The sequence below is a fragment of the Monodon monoceros genome, unplaced genomic scaffold, assembly GCF_005190385.1.
Source record: "Monodon monoceros isolate NGI ecotype Baffin Bay Population unplaced genomic scaffold, NGI_Narwhal_1 Super_Scaffold_18, whole genome shotgun sequence".
Classification (NCBI taxonomy): Eukaryota; Metazoa; Chordata; class Mammalia; order Artiodactyla; family Monodontidae; genus Monodon; species Monodon monoceros.
Genome location: NW_021703774.1, coordinates 49,901,818 through 49,924,897, shown reverse-complemented (window position 1 = coordinate 49,924,897; position 23,080 = coordinate 49,901,818). Strand labels below are relative to the sequence as shown.

Sequence of the window (23,080 nt, the reverse complement as noted above, 5' to 3'; positions counted from 1 at the left end):
TGCAGATTGACATTTCTAAGTATTTTTTTAAAACAAGGGAAAATTTTACAATTGTAATACACTCTAGTTTGATATATTATGCTTTTGGGAAAGCCAAGTTCTTCAAAACTTCTTTAATATAGAAATGTGTAAATTTACAGACTATATAAACAAATGAAGATGAGATTATTGCTTTATGATAATGGAAATAACTAGAACATTTTAATATGTTTCAAAGAATAGATATGTTACCAACTTCACTGTTTGGCAGTAATAAGAAAGAGACTTAGTGTAAGAACTGTTTTTCATTGTACATATTCTACAAATAAATGGATGGTTTTTTAGTTTTCCACATGAAATCATCATTTTTTTATACAACTTGCAAAGTGATTTGATTGCCGTGTTATATCTCTTTTATTGGTGGTCTAAAGTCTGTCAGGCTTTCCATTCGAAACCCCTATTTTCAGGAGTTTATGAGCAGACAGTTGAAAAAAAAATTAACCAGCCAAAAACTTGGCATTCATTATCTTGGTTCAATATAAGGTACTTGCTTTAACAAAATTTTAGGTAGTCAGCTCTTTTTCTTTTTAACTTGTAAATAGCACAAAGAGGAATAAAGGAATTTCTTTGGTTAAATAGATAGGGAACATTTTTCCAGACAACTTATCCCAATTAGATTTTCAAAGCAAACTTTTCCCTTCTAGAAATCATTTAAGTATGTACTTTCCTGTGTTCCAGTTTCCACAAGATGTTGCCTCAAGACTTTCCTTTTCCTTTGCTATAATTCATAGCAAATATCCTCTATCCCTTTTTTTTAATCCATTTGTGCTTTTAAAATTCTCCCTAGTATGTTTACATTAAAAATAGCTTTATATTTTGACATTCTTTTGTCCATTTTTCCTCATCTTTGCAATGCCTACTTGCACAGAACAGTATATGACTTTACCTATTAGTTGAAAAACAGTATTAACTTTGAGAGAAGTTGTGGTGTAAATAACAAGGATTCTCTTGAAATGCAAACTTTAAAAACTATTCTGAAGAGCTGTCACTTAGAGAGCAGGCTTTTAGGCAGATTTTTTTCTTCTTCTTCCGGAAAGTGTGGATGTCAGCTTGAGTACTTTCACAATCTGTTTTTAACCCAGTGTCATTCACATAGTGAACACTTAACTGCTATTGGTCCATAAAGGTGTTTGTGGCTTTTTTATCGCTTTCATTTCACTTCTCATTTTTTAAAAGCACCATTTCCTGAAAACTCAGTGCAGAAATATAACCTACTGCAGGAAGCGAGATGATCTTCTTTTGCTGTATTATGAAGATAATTTGCTTCAGACAGGAGGTTTTTGGGTGCTTGCTGAAATTTCGGAGATCTGGGAAAATGGGGTAATAACATGACACCAGCTCTTAAGCAGCAACATCTGCTGTGGTTCAAAGCCGCACAAAGAAAGCTGCTTAAGCAGTTGAATGTTTTGGACTGCACGGACAAGTGTGGTTCAACTGCAAAGACGGCAGAGCAGTGGAAATTTAAAGTTTCGAGAAGTTGTTAAAAAATGGAGTCATGGAAGATGAGACAAACATCACCGTGTCCTCCGAGCTATCGAAGATCTTTGTCAGAACCTGATTATGCACATTCAGAGATAGGAACAAGCGTAAAGAGTTATCCATGGTGTGGTCCAATGAAAAGCAAGAGGAAGAAAAATGAACAGGCTGTTTCCAATCTAGGAAAGCCACTGGGTGCTTATCGGTGGCAAACACATCCCAGCTTTAGGTGGAAAGGGGGCAAAAGGGAGCAATTGCAAAATAATAAAGGAGGCTTGGATGAACCACAACAAGAGGTCCTGCCAAAGATGGTTGGGGATAATGTTTCTTCCTCTGCTAATGAGGTCCTTGGAACATCAATGGAGAAGCAGAGCCTGGTCAACACTCGGTCACTTCGGGTTCCATTCAGCAGATCTCTTTCAGAGCCAGAGCATCGCTGCAGTATCAGATTTGTTAGACGGTGGCCGACTTCAGTGGGATCAATGGAGTCTGAGCAGCAGGGATATTTCATCCGTGGCATTTTCTCTACTCTTTCCAGTGGCTTCTCCAGGATGCTGAGTCTAAAAGGAGAATCAACCAATGAGCCAGTAAGAGAAGGTATATTGTGATGAATAAGGGGAAAGAGGGAGGGCTCAGATTTAATGACTGTTGGAATTTTAATATTTGTGTTTTATAATAAACCATTCTGTTTGCTCATTATAAACTAATTTACTTAATTAGTACAGTTTTTAGAAAGTAATAAACACTGTTTTAGAGACGCAATGAATGATAGTAATTAATAGTAAAAAATGGATTTAGAAGAAATTTTTTATTACATTATACTCTTGAACTCTATTTTGGGGCCTGTGTAAAACTATTTGTTTTGTTTTGTCTTTTACCCTTTTTCATCCCGTTGATCTACTTTTGTACATTAAATGCAATTTAGAGGGAGAAATTATCAAATCATCTTCTCCTGACAAAGTTGAGAATTAAAAGGTAGAATTTCTACTATTATCTCTTCATAAAAATTGACAAATGTTATTAGAACTATTTAGAGCTGAAGTGTATTGATAGCTTTTAATAAGTGGGGCTTTTGATTTGCTCACGTCATAGTAATACACAATTTGAATGTGGAAGCAGAAGATGCAAATCTTGAATATTTCTTTAGATGACAAAATAGAAATTCGTGTTTGATGCGTTTCAGATAACAGAGTCTTCAACATTTAAAAAAACTCATTTAGGACTTGTTTAAATTTTAAAAAGTTTTATATTGAGATAGCATTTTAAACTACAAAAAGAACTTAAATTTTTATCTGATTGCCTTGGAAATGATTGACCTTATCTGATGAAGTATTCCAATTATGAGTTAGGACCTATGTTTGTTTTTTGTTTTTGAAAACCTTAACACTGAAACTTTACCTTATCTTTGTTATGAGATTGACCACATCAGCAGAAGTTTAAACTCTTTCTAAAACTGTGGGAATTGTTGAATAATTTTCTTATTGGAGTACAATTTAATTTCTTTAAAAATAATATAAGTGAAAAATTGAGTAATTTTTCAAATATATTTGTGCCAGAAATTCAGTATTTCTCCTAAACCTTGTCTTCCCTTAGATTTCCCTTTGCCCGATGAGTTTTAATTATACTATTAAGTAAATATGTTTTCTTCTTACCCTTGGCTTATAGATAATTACCAAAAGAATAAAGTCTTTCTTGATGTGCCTCTATTAACATTCTGCTAAAATTTTTGAAAGGCTAGGTTGTTGCATTTCCTTGGATACTAGTATGTCTATTTCCTTTCCAGGTGATCATAGGATGATCTAAGTAAAGGAGCATCAAAGGAAATAAAGAGTTTAAAAGAAATTCTTAGAATCAGTGCCTCTCAGTGGTTAACATGTATACATTTGACTAAAGAAGTCTATAGGTTTTTGAGGTTTTTTTGGTATTTGTATTTACAAACATTTTTGGACTTCCGTAGTTAACTTTCAGTTTTTAGCAACTATGCCAACCTATTGGTAGCCCATTTATGTGTGAGGTGCTCTGAGAATGTGTCCCTGCTTCTTACACATTTATGGTCTACTTAAAGTGATATAAAATATTCTATATTTATTACTTCATAATATCTTATAATATAATAATATAATATCATATAATAATTATGCAAATGGAGGCTTAAACAGAGTTTAAGGTGCTATTGTAAGGGATTTCAGGTCCAGGAAGTAAAGAACAGTACATAGTGTTCCTACCAGTCAGATCAGCAGTTTTTATTTAGCAGTAACTATGATATCTCCTAAGTGCTTCACTAGTGGAGAGTCAAGCTCTTAAGGCAGAAATATACTGTTTAATACAAAGACTGGAGCTAGTTCTTGTGTAGAGATTTCCTTTTCTCTTTGGGCGGTAGCTTCTACCCAGCCTAGAGTCTACGTAAGTGGTTTTCTAACTTTCTGCAGTTGTGAACCTTTCTTCATTTCTCATTCCCCACAGGGGAAAGAATACATTGATCCAGGAGACCTGAATTCTACTTCCATCTATGCCAATTCTCATTTTTGAAATTTAATCTCTGAATTTCTGTTTACACTTTTATGGGATAGTAATTTCTTTCTTACAAAGTGATAAATGAAATTTGGAAACACTATGTAAATTATAGTTTATGTAGCATTTATTCACAAATGCTGTGTGAGTAGAACGTGTTCTTATCAGAGTTGCTACTATAGTATTATGGCAAGGTGTGAAATTATTAAAATATAGATGTCTTTAAGAAAATCAATATATTTTAAAATTTGAAACCCACTAGTGTTTGTTACTTTTCTTGTTTGATAGGAATTGCAGCATATGAGGGGCATTAAATAATATAGTATGTATTTAAAACATTTAAAATAGTGTTTGGCACATAGCGGTTGTTCAGTATATATATATATATTATTTTTTTTAATGTGTTTTCATTCAAAATGTTTTTTTCCATTTTTTTGAAGTATAGTTGATTTACAGTGTTCAGTATATATTTGATATTGTTTCTATTAAGAAAGTGAACTGATAGGGATATAGTTTTAAAAAAATAGGAAAGAGAAAACCTGATCATTGAATTTGTTATAATTACCAAACGTAAATAAATTGTAATGTGCTAGTCTTAAATTCTGTGAATCTGAATCTGTTCTGAGCATGTGTATGTCTGAGCATATATAAGTAACAATTCCTTGTGTCATAGCTGAATACAGTTAATCTCATGCTTAAAGCAATGAAATATACCATACTCAGGATTACTAACCAATTGAAGAGGTAAAAGCTCAGAGGTTTCACTACTGTACTATGTTTAACCCTCCAGCTATACAGTATGTATTCCTTCACCTGCTACAATATAAAAAATAAAACTTGTGCTTCTTATAGCTAAAAGTAATTCCAACTGCTTTGGGCCCATGTCTAATGGTGTCTCCATGCTTGCAATAGTGGAAATAAATTGAAACACCCAATAAAAGAGGATTAACTAAACAGATTATGACATATAAAATCAACAAAATACCATATAGTCTACATAACTGTCACTTATTAGCTGTGTGAAACTCAGAAGAAACTATAAAATATAAATATACATGGGATGTAAACTATATATATCCCATGTGTATAACACTTAAAAGGAGAAATTAGTGGGAAGCAATTTTATTCCTAAATTATTTTTCTTCCTCTGTCAGTAGGTATAGATAGGACTGAAAGCTTAAATAAAAAAAGTAGGAAAAGAAATTAAATATACCTTATGTAGTTCTCCTTTCTGGTTACAGTTAATATGTTGTCTTTATCTATAATGTCATAGTAATAACAATATCCTCTCTCCCCGTGTTACATTTTTAAAGACCTCCTAACTTAGGAATTAGAAAGCTTTACTTTTTTTCTTCAAGATAATTTTCTTTTAATAGTCTCATTCAAATTTAATCAACTTGTTAATAAAAAATCTAATTCAAAAAGGCCTTATACATTAAATCAACAGACACTGCTCTTGGTACTGGGAACACAGCACATTATTTAATTAAGTAACTGGTGACTTCCTCACTTATTCTAGGGAGTCAGTACCTAAATTAGAAAAAAAATAGAGTACTCAGTTCATAAGATGTACATATAATACCTCAGATCTTGTCTATTTGCTTTATATCGTAATGAATTAAAAGAGACCTCTTTGCAAAATGCAGAGAAATATGTTCCTTTCCTGCCATTTCTCCTAAGAATCATTGCATTTCAGTATGCATAACCCCTACCCAGCTAGCAGTTTGTCTCTCATCTGTTGCTTTTAAGCTGTCTTGCAGTTGTCAGTCCAACGTTTTGTCACTTATGATATTTATGATGTCATTGTTAAGCAACTTTGAAGTTAATAAATATATTTTTAAAAACTTAGGCAATGAACTTTAATAATTTATGCTATTTACATGTAACTTTATTGTATTTAAAATTATCCAACATATCAGTATAATTCTTCTGTTTTTAAATAAATGTATTCTGGGTGTATTAGTCTGCTAGAGCTGCTATAACAAAATACCACAGGCTAGGTGGCTTAAAAAAATAAATGTATTTTCTCACAGTTTTGGAGGCTAGGAGTCTAAGATCAAGGTGTGGTTGGGCTGCTTTCTCCTGAGGCTTCCTCAGCTTGTAGACTGGGCTATCTTCTTGTATTATCACTTGGCCTTTACTCTGTGCACAGGCAACTCTATTGTCTCTCTCTCTTCTTAAAGGGACACCAGTCCTATTAGATTAGGGCCCCACCCTTATGACCTCATTTAACCTTAATGACTTCCTTAAAGGCCCACAGTCACACTGGGGCCTAGGGCTTCAACATACGAACTTTAGGGTCACACAGTTCAGTCCATAACATCAGGGAACAAAGCTCTCATCAATTATGAGGTCATTAATGCAATATACTAGCATAAATTTTAAAATGTTATATGACATAGTCATATATATGCTCAAACTTAAAATAATTTGTTATGAAGTTAAGTAGCTTTAGAGAAAAATAGGCTATGTCATTCAAATTTGTCTTATTTTTCTCATTGTATATGTATATTTTTAAAATGGTTATAAACAGTGTAAGTTGTATTCCTTTTTTTCATTTAAGACTGTTTCATATACATTCCCGTCTGTTGACCAATAATAAAAATGTTGAGGATGTGGGATACTCTGCTAATCTATTACATTGAAATGTTGAAGTAGGCTCTGTTGGACACTTCAATTGTTTATAGTTTTTTTCCATTACAGTTTCTCCTTATGGATACGTGCCCCACCCCCCTTTCCCCGATTTGGCTTATTTCTTTGGGGGTATACTAGGAATGACTATACTGCAGAATATGACTATCTCGTAGCTCATTATATATTATAAGATTTTCCACTAGAAAGATATAACACATTAATAATGCCCATAACAATTTATGAGTACAGTTTCCCCCCATGACTTTACCAAATCTGGGCTTAAGCATTGCTTTATTATAGTTCTGTGATTTGTGTTTTACTCATAGCATAGGGTGAGGAAAAAGAAAAGATCTTTAGAGTTGGATGAGTAGGTTCAGGTTTTTACCCATGTGGTTGTCTAGTTTTATATGACTGAGAAAGTTTCACATAACCTTTCTGAGCCTCCATTTTCTCATCAGTAAAGTGTGGAATGGTGATAACATCTTGTAGGGTTATTATAAATAGTAACTGAAACAAGATATCTAGCTCTCATTAGGTACTTAGTTAATAACATTTTTATGATTATTAGTTTAATAGGTATATAATATTACTATTGTATTTTTATTTTATTAGTGAAGTGTTATATTTTTCTGTAAAATAGTTTATATTTGTAATATAATATTTGAGTATTTTTCACATAGACCCTCTTGTTTCTTTTGACTATCAAGTGGAATCTGAGTATATGTAGCGATATTTCATTTATTTTCAGTTACTCTACATTGTAGGTTTTAAAATCATTTACATTTATCCCAGATATTTTTGTTTTCAAACAAAATTTGTGCAGTTTAAAAGACTTATTCAAACCTTAAAGCATGTTTGTGATCCTTCTTCATTTCTTGACTATTTAGAAAATTTATCTTAACAGTTAGTTCAAATATATCCTTATAGTTAATTATTTTAAAAATTTGTTTTGCTAATGCTTAATTATATTCTATCTGGGATTGATTTAGTTGTATGAAGTGAGGTATAGAGCTAATAAGCAAATTATTTGTAACTTAAAACCTTTGTAACAAATTATTTCTTTCTACATGATCTCAGTATGTGTTTAAAATATTCTTTTTTTATTAAAAATTAAAAAAAAACTGAAGTATAGTTTTTTGGTGTTTTTTTTTGCTGCGTTGGGTCTTTGTTGCTGTGTGCAGGCTTTCTCTAGTTGCGGTGAGTGGGGACCACTCTTCATTGCGGTGCACGGGCTTCTCATTGCGGTGGCTTCTCTTGTTGTGGAGCACAGGCTCTAGGCACACAGGCTTCAGTAGTTGCAGCATGCAGGCTCAGTAGTTGTGGCACGCGGGCCCTAGTGCGTGCGGGCTTCAGTAGTTGTGGCTTGCGGGCTCTAGAGTGCAGGCTCAGTAGTTGTGGTGCACAGGCTTAGTTGCTCCGCAGCATGTGGGATCTTCCCGGACCAGGGATCAAACCCATGTCCCCTGCATTGGCAGGTGGATTCTTAATTAGTGCGCCACCAGGAAAGTCCCTAAATTGAAGTATAGTTGATTTACAATGTTAGTTTCTGGTATAAAACAAAGTGATTCATATATATATATATATATATATAAATATATATATATATATATATAAAGTTTTATATATATATATATGCTATATATATAAGCTTTTTCATGTTCTTTTCTATCATGGTTTATTACAGGATATTGAATATAGTTCCCTGTGCTATACAGTAGGTCCTTGTTGTCTATCTATTTTAAATATATTAATTTGTATCTGCTAACCCCAAACTCCTAGTTTATCCCTCCTCCACCCCCTTTCCTCTTTGGTAACCATAAGTTTGTTTTCTATGTCTGTGAGTCTGTTTCTGTGTAAATAAGTTCATTTGTATCTTATCTAAGATTCCGCATATAAGTGATATCCTCTGGTATTTGTCTTTCTCTTTCTGACTTATGTCACTTAGTTTGATAATCTCTAGGTCTATGCTTGTTGCTGCAAATGGCATTGTTTCGTTCTTTTTTAAGGATGAGTACTGTTCCATTGTATATATATACCACATCTTCTTTATCCATTTATCTGTTGATGGACATTTAGGTTGCTTCCATGTCTTGGCTATTGTAAATAGTGCTCCTGTGAACATTGGGGTGCATGTATCTTTTTGAAATAGAGTTTTCATCTTTTCTGGACATATGCCCAGGAGTGGGATTGCAGGGTCATATGGTAACTCTATTTTTAGTTTTTTAAGGAAACTCAATACCGTTTTCCATAGTGACTGAACCAATTTACATTCCCACCAACAATGTAGCAGGGTTCCCTTTTCTCCACACCCTCTCCAGCATTTGTTATTTGTAGACTTTTTAATGATGGCCATTCTGAGCAGTGTGAGGTGATACCTCATTGTAGTTTTGATTTGCATTTCTCTAATAATTAGTGATGTTGAGCATCTTTTCATTTGCCTATTGACCATCTGTGTATCTTCTTTGGAGAAATGTCTACTTAGGTCTTTTACCCATTTTTTGACTGGGCTGCTTGGTTTTTTGTTATTGAGTTGTATGAGCTGTTTGTATAGTTTGGAAATTAAGTCCTTGTTGGTTGCATTGTTTGCAAATATTTTCTCCCAGTCCATAGGTTGTCTTTTCATTTTGTTTATGATTTCCTTTGCTGTGCAAAAGCTTATAAGTTTGATTAGATCCCATTTGTTTATTTTTGCTTTTATTTCTATTGCCTTGGGAGACTGACCTAGGAAAACACTGTTATGATTTATGTCAGAAAATGTTTTGCCTATGTTCTCTAGTAGGAGTTTTATGGTGTCATGTCTTATATTTAAGTCTTTAAGCCATTTTGAGTTTATTTTTGTGTATGGTGTGAGGGAGTGTTTTAACTTCATTGATTTACATTTACATTTACATTACACCACTTGCTGAACAGACTTTCTTTCCTCCGTTATATATCCTTTCCTCTTTTGTCAAAGATTAATTGCCCATAGGTGTCTGGGTTTATTTCTAGGCTCTCTATTCTGTTCCTTTAATTCATATGTCTGTTTCTGTGCCAATACCACGGTGTTTTGATTACTGTAGTATTGTCTGAAATCTGGGAGGGTTGTGCCTCCAGTTTTGTTCATTTTTCTCAGGATTGCTTTGGTAATTCTGGGTCTTTTATTCTCCCATATAAATTTTAGGATTTTTTTTGTTCTCGTTCTGTGAAAAATGTCATGGGTAATTTGATAGGGATCACGTTAAGTCTGTAGATTGCTTTGGGTTGTGTGGCCATTTTAACAATATTAATTTTAAGAAAATTAATTCTTCAAATCCAAGACCATGGGACATCTTTCCATTTCTCTGAATCATCTTCAGTTTCCTTTAGCAGTGTTTTGTAGTTCTCAGCATGTAAGTCTTTCACTGCTTGGTAAGGTTTATTCCTAAATATTTTATTTTTTTGATGTGACTTTAAAAGGGATTCTTTTTTTACTTTCCCTTTCTGATGTTTCATTGTTAGTGTAAAGAAATGCAGCAGATTTCTGTGTGTTAATCTTGTATCCTGCTACCTTGTCGAATTCATTTATCAGCTGTAGTAGTTTTTGTGTGGAGACTTTAGGGTTTTCTATATATAGTATCACGTCATCTGCATATAATGACAATTTTACCTCTTTCCTTCCAGTTTGGATGCCTTGTATTTCTTTTTTCTTATCTGATTGCTGTGGCTAGGACTTCCAGTACTGTGTTGAATAGAAGTGGTGAGAGTAGGCATCCTTGTCTTATTCCAGATTTTGCCAGGAAGGCTTTCAGCTTTTCACTGTTGAGTATTATGTTGGCTGTGGGTTTGTCATAAATAGCTTTTAGTATGTTGCGATATGTTCCTTCTATACTTACTTTTGTAAGAGTTTTTAATCATGAATCGATGTTGAATTTTATCAGATTCTTTTTCTGCATCTATTGAGATGATCGGGGGGTTTTTGTCTTTTCTTTTGTTGATGTGGTGTATCACACTGATTGATTTGTGTATGTTGAAACATCCTTGTGACCCTGGGATGAATCCAACTTGATCGTGGTATATGGTCTTTTTTATGTGTTATTGGATTTGGTTTGCTAATATTTTGTTGAGAATTTTTGCATCTATATTCATCAAAGTTATTGGCTTGTAATTTTCTTTTTTTGGTAGTGTTTATGTTTAAAATATTCTGAATGTCTCTATGTCTGTTTTTAAATGTTCCCTGGAATTTCTCTTATTTCACAGATTTTTCTATTTCTAGAAGCAATAAGGTGTTTTTTTTCCTGCAAAATGAAATAGCCTTTTCTCCAATTATAAAAGTAAAAAAAATTTTTCTGTTTAAAATTTATGCATAACCTATCTGATTCTCTATTTTCTTTACGATAAAATAGAGCTAGTATTACAAATGTCATGAAGTTATTATAAGGATTAAATCAGATAGTATGTGTCAAGCACGTTACCTAACTTATAGTAAGAGCTCAATTAATGGTTTAAAATAATAATAATGCTGTATGTTCATGAAGATACACCTTGGAATCTTTTTTCAGTAGACTTAATAAATAAAAATGTTCCAATCTTAGTTATATATTTATAAATCAGTTTTGTCTAAGCGTTATTTTCTAAATGTGTTCTTAAATTCTGGGAATACTTTACTTTAGCTTCCTGTTTGCTAACTGTTTAATTAATAGAAGAACTATTGCAATTTTTTACAGTATGTAGTCTTCCCAATCAAGAGCACCACATGCGTGTGTGTGTGTGTGTGTATACACTTCCATTTGTTCTTGACTTCTTTAATTTTTTCCATTGGAATTTTGCATATTATTTTTAATAAGAGAAAAAAATTAACCTTCAAATATTATTATACTTATGATTGGTTTTTATTGCATATATTGCATATTGCATATATTGCATATTGCATATATATTGCATATATTGCATATTGTATATTGCGTATATTACAGTTAATTTTAAAGATGGTAAGGAGGTACTTTGATCTTTATGGTGAGCTCTAGTTTATTACTGATTAATTATCTGATATTTAAAATCACCTTATTTTTGAAGCAGAATATTTTAGTGAAAAGATTGGTCTTTGGAGACATAAAGACCTGTTTTCAAACTCCTTTTATGTCATCTATTTGCTAAGTAATTCTTGGTGAGTTTGTTTGACTATTTTGAGCCTTACCTTCCTCATATTTAAAATAAGGACGATATCTATATTGAAAGATTATTAAAAAGCAACGTAATGCAGTTGTCAAGAATCTGAGGTTTTCTTTACAGATATTTGGGATGTAAACCTGGCTTTAAAGAGAATAATTAACACCAACTTTAGGATATACCTTTGCTGGGGAGAACTAAGCAGACGTGAAGGGAAGGAATACATAGGTTGATGTAAGTCACTGGTATTGTTTTCATTAGGGGTTGAATTATGGTTTTACCAATATATGTTGCAGTACAAATAAGGAGATAAATGGATGAGTTGATTAATTTACAAATCAGGCCATGCATGACTCCTTAATAACAACAGGTCATGAATGAAGAATGATAAAGTGATTAAAGATATTCTTAAATTCTGCCTCTACCACTCGTTAGTAATGTGACCTTAGGCAAATTACTTTATCTCCCTAAGCCTCAGTTTCCTTATTTGTAAGATGAAGTAATATCTACTTTGTATGTTGTTGTGAGGGTCAAATGAAAGGGGATGTGTAAAGTTCATAGCATGTGCTTATCAGATAGTAAGAGCTCAATAAGTTAATACTCAGTGGTTTGTTGGAGGCAGCAAGCAGAAGCCAGTTTTGTGCATCTGTTCCCAATTCCCATAGTGACATGGCAATGATAGCTTTAAATTAGACATGGTGGGACTATTTATACTCCAGAACTGTTACAGATCAGAGAGGGGTGGTGGTTGGGGTGATGGTGGTGTTTCAGGAGCCGCAGTGTTAAATGTTTAACAACAACCACTGTTAACTCCTGTTATTATTTAAATATTTAGAGTTAATAGCTAGCATTATTGAAGAAAATATGATTTTGACTCTAGAAATAAATATGCTTTTTCTCACATGAAGAACTTTTATATTTGATATTCTATAGTATCAATTAAAGTTGAATACTGAGTTGTTATTAAATGCCTTATTGTCATCTACTGAGATCTATTTTTTTTATCATTCTTTTTCTATTATTTTACTAACATTGAAAGTCTAGGATAAGCTATGTATGGTGGATAATTGGTTTGAGGTATTTTTTGCTGAGGTATGTTAGCCCTTTTTTTTTTTTTTGTAACTCATCTGTAACTATGTTTCTCTTTGAGATTGCACAGTAATTTTTTAAATCTTATTTTGAGTGATTTTGTGGTCAAAACTATGTATTAGTTTTTAGCCCCTTGAATAAAGTATAATCCTTTTCTGAATATTAGAATGATATATAATACTTTGGAAATTATCTCTAGTGAATTCATTCATGGTGCCTTAATTATTCAGTGATATTTTTAAAAAGGTGATTTAATATTTTGCATTCCCTATTATTGATAATTGTTTTTCTACCTCTTGTTTCACTTTGGTGCTTTCTGTTTTTAAATTATGTTCACGTGAATTTTCAGTATATTAATATGTGCTAAGTAAAATAACCTCCAACATTAGTAAAATTTGTATTTATTTTTGCCTCATATTTAAGTAAATCCAATTAATATAAACGCAGCTAATTATTAGGTATAATCAATAAAAAGAACTTGCTTCAGTATTTTAGTTTATTTCCCTCAATGAATTTGTATCAAATGCTTCAATGAGTCTATTCTTTTTTAAAATTTTTATTTATTTATTTTTATTGATTTACAACGTTGTGTTAATTACTGCTATATAGCAAAGTGATTCAATTATACATATACATACATTCTTTCTTATTTTCAACGAATCTATTCTTGAAAGTAGAATTTTCTTGTCCTTTTTGTCTCATGCTTAAATGATCAGATTTCACTCTTTCCATGTGGTTATGTAATTTCTGAGCAATCTGAATAATAAAATGAAAAAAATATGTGCTTTATATGCAAAGACTTTCCTTAACAAATAACTGGTTTGATTTTCTTATCTAAAACAAAATAGTTTAACTTAAATTCATCAAGTCAGTAAGTAAATCGATAAATTTATAGAGAGCCAGCATCCTAAGGAATAAAATCTCCTAGCTATTTATTTATTTATCTAAAATATCCTAGTGTGTTTTCAAAAAAAAAAAAAATTATTCAGCTGTTATCCCACCTTCTCCTGGCCGCCAGTATCTTTTTTCATGCTCATTTTGTAGAAATTTAAGTTAGAGAACCATTGATTATCAAACCCTTAGATAATCAGAAGATACTCTTTACTGAGATATTAGGTCCAAATGGTAGTTAATGGTGACATCAACCATATAGCAGTTTTTCTAGTCTATGCCCAATAATCTTGAGTGCTGAGCTACCTCTAACCTTGAATAGAATTTATCACTTCATAGGTATGTAATCTGGACTTGTCTTTCAGCATTAGAATTTGTTGATAATCTCAGTTTCCAAAATCAGAGATTCTAATTTTTGACATAAGCTGAAAGCTAGTAGAATTCTCAATAACCATTCTAAAACTTGCTTAGTCATCCAAGTAATAATATATTTTTTTATATAGTTGCAGCGGGGTCATTTTTTGCTCCTTAAGCCTATAAAGATTAGTAATTCCTTAGTTTTCAGTTGCTCATAGTTTTCCAGTAAAGTCTTAACAAGCAAAGTAAAGCAAAAAGAAAAAAAATCAGAAAGAATTTGGTTTTAAATATTGTGATTAATAGTTTATTTCACTGGTTGGAACTTTATGTTGTGACTTGCACCAAACACTAGGATCTCTGGCCTTTACCTTGGAGCAAAATTAACCTGTGACTTTTTATATTGGGCTCTGATACCTTAATGTAACTGGATCCAGATCTTCCATTCTTTATTGACTTCCTTCATTTTTTCTTCATCACCAGCCGCTGAGGATGATACAGAAAGGAATATAGCCCATTATCCATACTCCACACTACTTTACAATATAGTGAAGAGGCAGATATGTAAACAGATAAATAATAGTCCCTGAGAAGATGTCATTTGAAATAGATTTGGATTAATAAAAGTCTCCCAAGTTAAGTAAAGGAGTTAGGGGTATTCTAGACAGAGGGAACAGTGTGAAGGCCAGGAGTACATCTAGGGAATGGTGAGAAGTTCACAAGGTAAAAAGTGTAAAGTATGTGAAGATGAGTAGATGTGACTGGAAAGGACAGTGGAGGGTCAGTGTTTGAAGCATTCTATGCTGAGTACCAAGCTAAAGTTTGAACAGATATTTTAAAGTAGGAGATAAGCAGGAAGATAATTTTATGTTAGCATGGAGGGTGGACTAATGATGGAGAGATACAATTAAATTGTGCCAGAATGAGACATGATAAAAGCCTAAATTAAAGTGTTGATAATGACTGAGGGTAGAGACTTAAAAAGACTTTTCTGAGGTAGATTGACAGAATTTGAAGAATAATGCAAAAGACAAATAGGAATCAATAGTAACAAGTTTTGTAGATTTAGAAAATGGTGACCCCTTTAACTAAATTTGAGAATAAAGCAGAACAAGTTCGTAGGGGAAGTCAGTGAACATGTGTTCAGTATTTTCTATATGCTTGGTTTTTCAACCTCCGGGTACTTTATATGCATTTATCTGGTTTAACCCTCTGAATAATCCTGTGAGGTAATTATTCTCATTTTAAAAGTAAGGAAGTAGAGGCCCAGAAAGGTTTAGTTACTTCCCTTAGACTATGCAGCTAAGTGGTGTCTCAGCTAAGTCCAGGTCTCTCTGACTTCAAGCTCCTGTTCTTACCCTCCATTTTGTGATGTGATGTTTGAGAGTTTTTCAAAAACCTGGGAATAGCTGTCCAATGAGCATTGAGGAATAAAGGGGCAGGAGTTCAAAAGTAGAGACCAGGTCCCATATGAAGATATACAAGGATGTTGAAGTCACAGGAGAGTATGAAATCACTCAGTGGAGGATGTAGTGTGAGGGTAATGAGTGTGTCAAGACTAGCACCCTGACCTTGGCACATCCGGCTATCTTACTCCAGGCTAACCAGAGTCTATTAGCAGAGCCACTCAACTTTTACAGTTATAGACTTGGAGTTAACCTATCGTGGTGGCAAGTTTAACATTCTTACTTTTATACCCACACAACTTATTTATTTAACAGCTTATTGAGATATAGTTCACATACCATACAAATTACTCATTTAAAGTTACAACTCAATTGGGTTTTTTTGAATTGTGGTAACATATACATACCATAAAGTTTACCATTTTAAACATTTTATTTTTTAACAGTTTTAAGTGTGGGGTTCAGTAGAATTAAGTACATTCACATTGTTGTGCAGCCATCACCACCATTCTTCTCACAGTATTTCATCTTTCTAAACTGAAACTCTGTATCCATTAAACAAATCCCTCCCTATTCTTCTCTCTCCCCAGCCCCTGGTAACACCATTCTCCTTTCTGTCTTGATGAATTTGACTACTCTAGGTATTTCATGTAAGTGGAATCACACAATATTTGCCCTTTGGTACAATTTAGTTGTTTTTAGTATATTCATGGTGTTTTGCAGTCACACGGCAATCAATTTTATAACATCAAAAAGAAACCCTGTACCTATTAGCAATCACTTCCCAATGCACCCCCTTCTCCCCCTGCCATAGGTAACCACTAATGTGCTTTGTGACTATAAATTTGCCTTTAGATTTCATATAAATGGAATCATTCAATATATAGCCTTTTGTGTATAGCCTCTTTTACTTAGCATAACGTTTTCAAGGTTCGTCCATATTGTAGCATCTATCAGCGCTTCTTTTAATGGCCAAGTAATATTCTCTTATATGGATATATCACATTTTATTTATGTATTCACCAGTTGATGGACATTGAATTGTTTTTACTTTTTGGATATTATGAATTATGCTGCTTTGAACATTCATGAACAAGTTTCTACGTGGACATGTTTTCATTTCTCTTGGGTATTTACCCTTCTATTTTTGAAGGACACATCCTGCGTCCAAGATAATGAATTAGTGTTTTGAGACTTTAAGTTACATTTAGTTTCCCATCTTTTATCTAAACATGTAACAATTTTGCCATTTTATTTGTGTGTTATATCTGTATATTTACTCAATAAATATTTGTATAAGGTATTTATAAGATTCTAGTCTTAATTGAATACTTTCAGTAATTGGCAATTTCCTACATGGCATATCCTACAATTACTTTCAGTAACTGGCAATTTCCTACATGTGTAATGAAAACATAAACGTAAGTATGTTTTTAGTTTAGTGTGATCTAGAGTTTTCTTTTGGTAGCTTGACTGTAATGAACATGGTGATTTGTCTTCATTGCCAGGATGATTGTCATGTTTTTATCTGCCTGAGGCAGTTTTCATTTAATTTCTCACGCTCAAGGTCGGTATATCTTTTTGAGGAAGCAAAGAGAAGAGTAAAATGAGTAATGACTCTGAATCTATGATTATGAAACCTCATCCATATGAGTATACAGGTTCGTAGTTACTGAGCTTTAGTCAGTAAACCACAGGCATTTTTCCTGTCATTTCTTGTGAATTTTCTCATTGAGATATCCTTAGTTTCTTTTTCTCTTAGTTTATTTCTGGATTCGATGATGATTATTCATTTGCCTTTACAAAACAGAAATCCTGTGTTGTATCCATGTTTTTAGACATTGTCACCAAAATGTCAAAGTAATTTGAAGCTTAAGGGATACCAATTCAATTATAATTTAGCACAGTATAAAACCATAACCGTGGTGAAAATAAAGGATATTTTGAATGCTATGTGTGTGGTTTGTTGTTCTGGAGAAAAGTGGTATCTGGTGGTAAGAACGTAAGAGTTGTTGTCAGCATTTGTGGGTTTATTCTCAGATCCAAGCTTTTTTTTTTTTTGAAGAGAGACAGAGACTATGCTTGGTATATGTTTAGTACAGTGCTTTATATACTGTAAATACATTGTAACTAGTGAAGATTTTATACTGTTAGCAGAATAATATACGACAAATTACTGATAGTATAGGTAAAATAATGATAACTGTCATGGGTACTTTGTGATTCCATTCTTTAAGCTGTCTTCAAGAAAAACATGATTAATATTCCTAAGTACTAGTGGTGGTATTTTAAGCAACTTATAATGAACATTTTTTTTCAAAGTATTTAGACATTACTCTACCCAAGGGACTGCTCAAAATTCTACCTAGTAGAACTCATCCATTTCACAGAATTACTTTCCAGAATCTCAGAGTAAGAAACATGCTTTAAGATTGTGTGATGATTCTAATATGTGGAGACGAGGCACTGACATTCTAGTATTTAAGTTTTATTTACCTCCATCCTCTTGACAGCCTCCTAAACCAAGAGTTTTAAAAAATAAGCCTTCTTGTATTATTACTGGTCCTTGAGCTGGATGGAGGTGTTGTGCCCTTAAAATAAGATACTAAAGATCTCTTTCATTGAAAGATCTCTTTCATTGAAAGATCTCTTTCATTGTTCTAATTTAACAACATTGTTTTAAAATTAAAGTGCAAGACATCAAGCACAAGGAAAAATTCTGAAGAAAGAATAGTTTACAATTTATAAATAAAATTTTAAAATAGAATGAATTTATGAATACACCTGAATATCTAGGTGTTGATAATCATGCTTCCTTCTGGAGTGCTATGTATTTAGAACTTACATATCCTAAAGGAGTATTGATATAAATCTTGTCTGTCCTTGGTATAAAATGCAGAGTGCTGAGTAACTGTATTAAAGAACAAAGTGCTCTCTATGTACAGACATCAAAAGATCTCCGAGCTGTATTGCAACAGAAGTACTGTATATTTTGGGGGTTCTTTGTAGTTTTCAAACCCTATCACATGTGTTATTTGATAAGTACATTGTGGAGAAAGTAGTAAGTTCACTTTATTATGGGGAAAAACACTTTATATATGGAGATAAATATTGTATTTCCAGAAGGAAGCTCCTTCCTCTTAAAAATGTGGCTGTGGGTTTGGAATTGAGAAATGGGAGATCCTGAGAGTTAGATCTGAATCCTCCACCAATCTGATATCTCTATCCTTCTATCTTTACATTAATTTAACTAGAATAAGTCTAGCGTTGATCATGAGTGAGATTCAGTAACCTTTACTAATACCTTTTCTTCCTCTGCCAGAGAAGGATGACCAAGGTTGTACTGGGCAATGAGCCAAGGGTGGCAAGCAGCCTCCTAACTTATCATTGCAGTATCTTGAACAACTTTACTCTTCATCTGGTTAACTGATAACATGCCGATAATAGTACAGATGAATTACACCCCCCACCCCTGTCACATACATACATATGTAGAGAGGTACATGCAGAGGCTACAGTTGGACTGCTTAGTCTGGAAACTTCTTTCCATATGAAGATTTTATATTCTCTTGCTATGGTGTTTACCTTTAGCTGTCTCCTCAGCTCACCTGGTCACTCACTCATGGAGCACTATTTGAGCACCAGGATAGAGAACTGCCTTATTTCACCCACAGGTTGTTTCTTGATTTGTTCATGGTGTTTTTGAGTGTATCTCTTTGTATAGTTTTCTTAGTGGTTGCTCTAGAAGTCTTACAATATTCATATGCGATATCACAGTTTACTGGTATCAATATTTTACCACTTTGAGTGAGTGAAGTGTGGAAATCTTACTTCCATTTAAGCCCCTCCACTTTAAAATAACATTTTCTTGAGTATCAGATGGTATTGTAATTTTTGCTTCAATCAATAAATATTTATAAAACTCATGAGGAGGGTAGAATATTATATGTCTTCATATTTCTGCACTTACCATTATTTTTTTCTTTCTTCCCGATGCTCTAAAATTTCTTCTTTTATAATTTCCTTTCTGTTTGAAGAACCCTCTTTTGCTATTCTTTAAGGGTAGGTCTGCTAGTGATTTTCAGTTTTCTTTCGTCTGAGAATGTCTTTATTTCCCTTTCATTTCTGAAGGATACTTTCACCAGGTATAGAATTTGCAGTTGACAGTTCTTTTCTTTCAACACTTGAAACATTTTGTCCCACTTCCTTCTGGCCTCTGTGATTTCAGATGAGAAATCCACTGAATTCCCTACAGGTAATAAGTCATTTTTCTCTGGCCACTTTCAAGATTTCTTCTTTGTCATTAGTTTTCAGAAGTTTAATTATGATGTGTCTTGTCTTGGATTTTTTTTGGATTTATCCTATTTGGGTTCATTTAGCCTCTTGAATCTGTAGGCTTATGTCTTTGCCTACCCTTTGGGAGGTCTTCAGCCATTGTTTCTTCAAATACTCTTTTATCCCTACTCCTCTCCTGGGACCCTGATGATACAAATATTGGATCTTTTGATATTGTCCTACAGGTCTTTATTCCTTTTAAATTATTTTTTTGTGTCTATTTTATTATCTCTGTTGTTTATTTTCAGTAAATTCTGTTGATCTGTCCTCAAGTTTGCTGATTCTGTCTTCTGTTGTCTCCATTCTACTGTTGAGCTATTCTAGTGAGATTTTTATTTGTTATTGTATTTTTCAGTTCTGTAATTTCCATGTGGTTTATTAAAAGTAATTTTGATTTCTCTGCTGAGATTTTCTATTTTCTTAATTTGTTCTAAGAGAATTTATAATTGTTTGCAAAGCATTTTATGATGGCTGCTTTAAATTCCTTCTCATATAAGTTCAACATCTGATTCATCTCAGTTGATTTTCTTTTCATATTCGAGTTGTGATATTCCTGTTTCTTGGTATGATGGATGATTTTTTCTTTTTAATTGAATCTTGAGCATTTTGACTGTTACATTAGGAAACTCTGGGTTTATTTAAATCTTTTATTTTAGCAGGCAGTCACCCTATTTAGATTTACCATGTAGTTTTAGGCCTACCATTGAGGGGCATGGTTCCAATGAAAATTTAATTTTCAGATCCTTTGCAGCACTGTTTTAGTCTGTTTGGTTTATCTGGACCTCCTACTGGTCCCTGCTAGTGCTGGTTGCAGGGAATGGAATGAGCTTCCCCAGAATAGGCCATCTATGCTTCTAGAAGGGAGAAGGGAGTCTCCAGCTAGTGGATACAGAGAGGCTTTCTGGGCTGGGCTGCTGTGGTAGGATCCCACTGTCTGTAGGAGATAGAGAACAATTACCAGGCTGAGCCCTTGTTGTGGTAGGTCCCTCTTTCCAATGCCACCTTCAATACCTCGACCTAGTGTCTCAGTGGGAGAGGGGAAGCTCAGGTCTGGGGGGGAATGAGAGTGCTTTCCTTGGCTGCTCACTGTCTGTAGTCCTCCTTACCAGTGCTGTTGGGCTTGCCTAGTGTCGTTGAAAGTAATGAGCCTACCTAGGGCACTTCCTGTTATTAGGTTTGGGGCAAGGTCTGGGTCAATTTCTTTTGTTGAACCTGGGGTTGTAAGATGTTCTGCCAATTCAGTGAAAATTAGAATTATCTACTTTACATAAATAAGTCAAAACATATGAACCAAACAGCCCTTAACACTTAAACATCAGTTCCACAACCCCAGAGATTTGGGAATATCCCATACCAGAGCACCCATAGGGCACATCTTGTCCTTTAGGAGTTCGTGCATCTCTTCTTCCTGGGCCCATCCTTTTCTGTGATACCCTATGCTGTCCTCGCTGCAGCATGGAAACTAGACTGTCTGCATTCACCAGGTTGGTACAAACTTATGGTTTAATCCAATTCCTGTAGCCTTTCTCCCATTTCTCACACTACCCCTTTTGGGACATACTTGAACCTTTGTTACTGAAGCTAATCTAAGAAGCATTCCATTCCGAAGACACCTAACAAGTCAGCCTTCTTTCTATTTTCAGAGTCCTATGGCTACCTTTTGAAGTTCCAAAGTTTATAGTTGTATTTAGCAGGGAGCAGCAGCAAGACAGGAGTCTGTGTCATCTTGTCTGGTCCAAGACTCATTCTTAATTCTTTGTTATTCACATTTTTGTTTAGAGTGCCTAACCTGTGATCATCTATGTCAATTTTCTTCAGTTGTTCAACAATATAAATCTTCTGTATCCTGTCTTATAAGAACTTTTACTTGGAATCTGAGTTCTTTCCCAACATAGCTCTCATCAGCTTTGTGAAATCCTATCTTTTTAACAAGATTAGCAATTTGACTCTGTAGTTATTTTGCACTCATACAGTATTCAACAGTGATCAACAAAGGTTTAGGGACGATACTGTTCACGTGGCGATTGAGTTTTATAAGGAGTCAGTTAACTAGTGAACATTTTTGTGTTTGGTAAACTTTTATTTCTCTATAAAAATTTATAACTGTGAGGACTACAATGAATACTTATATAAGCAAAAACCTTCCTGTATGTTTATGTCATTTTACTTTATTTTGTTATATTACTTTAGAATTTAGAAAGACCTTAAAAGTCCTCTTGTGTCTTTATTTTACACACAGGTAAAATATTAAAGACATGCCTAATATTAAGATGACCTTGTAATTTGTAATCTAAACAGAGAGACTTTTGAAGATTGAAAGGGGGCATTATTAACAATTACTTCGGGTATAATTATACAACAGGTATAATCTGGGACATGTGGTCATACTAGTAATGATCAAATTGCTAGTAAGTACATAATTTAGTTTAATGAGATCCCAAATCTCTTGACTCCTGTTGGGTAGCCCTGATGTAGCATAGCATTATGATTATGACTGTGGGCTACAGAGTCAGACTACTTTGGTTCATATCCTGACTTTACTCCCTACTAACGGTGTGACTGTGATCAATTTGTTCAAATTCTCTGTGCCTCAGTTTCTTTATGTGTAGTATGCAGGTACAGTTCCAACCTTGCAGGGATGCTGTGAGGCTTAAATGAGATTATGCCTATAAAGCCTTTAGTACAGTAGGTGGCTAGCACTTAGTAAGTATTATGTTTGCTGGTGTTATTACTACTGTTATTTTGTAAAATCCTAAGATCAGAAAAGATAAGGGTTAAGTGAGGTCTGGTAGCTTCAGTGTGAGATTAAGAATCAGGAGTTTGGGGTTCTATTTCTGTTTTGTTCCTGACTCACTTGGACTCTTTGGGAAACTGCTTAACCTTTTTGTGTCTAAATCTGCAATCTAAAGCTAGAAGAATCTTGCCATCTGCTCACTTCATGGAAGATGGTAAAAAATTTTTGGAAAATGCTTTGAGATCTGTGGGAGAAAGGTGCTATATAAGCTTATAACTTTATTCATCTCTGCATTGACATTGACTTGCTCATTAAATATGTATACAGTTTTTCATCAGCATAAATAGTAGTCCAAAGTTACTATATATGTATAATGTGTGGGTGATGATAATTCTGTTAGAACATTTTCTTTTGTGTTTTCTTCATCATTTAAAAACATAGGTCCTCCTTTCCACATTATATTAGAAATATATATATATATATAAGA

The 23,080-nt window shown here is 33.5% G+C and overlaps 1 protein-coding gene across 7 annotated transcripts in view; it reads left to right on the top strand.

The window, feature by feature from the left end:
- RASAL2 (RAS protein activator like 2) overlaps positions 1 to 23,080 on the top strand; it is a 387,077-nt gene that overhangs the window by 127,731 nt on the left and 236,266 nt on the right. For 3 of the 7 annotated variants that reach the window (XM_029231141.1, XM_029231140.1, XM_029231142.1), the window contains exon 1: positions 1,250 to 2,112. The exons of 3 other annotated variants lie outside the window; for them this stretch is intronic. In XM_029231141.1, coding sequence (XP_029086974.1) covers positions 1,527 to 2,112 — 586 coding nt within the window. In that variant the 5' untranslated portion in view covers positions 1,250 to 1,526. Of the gene's footprint in view, positions 1 to 1,249; positions 2,113 to 23,080 lie in introns of those variants that run through there. One more of the 7 variants, XM_029231147.1, reaches the window with a different exon arrangement.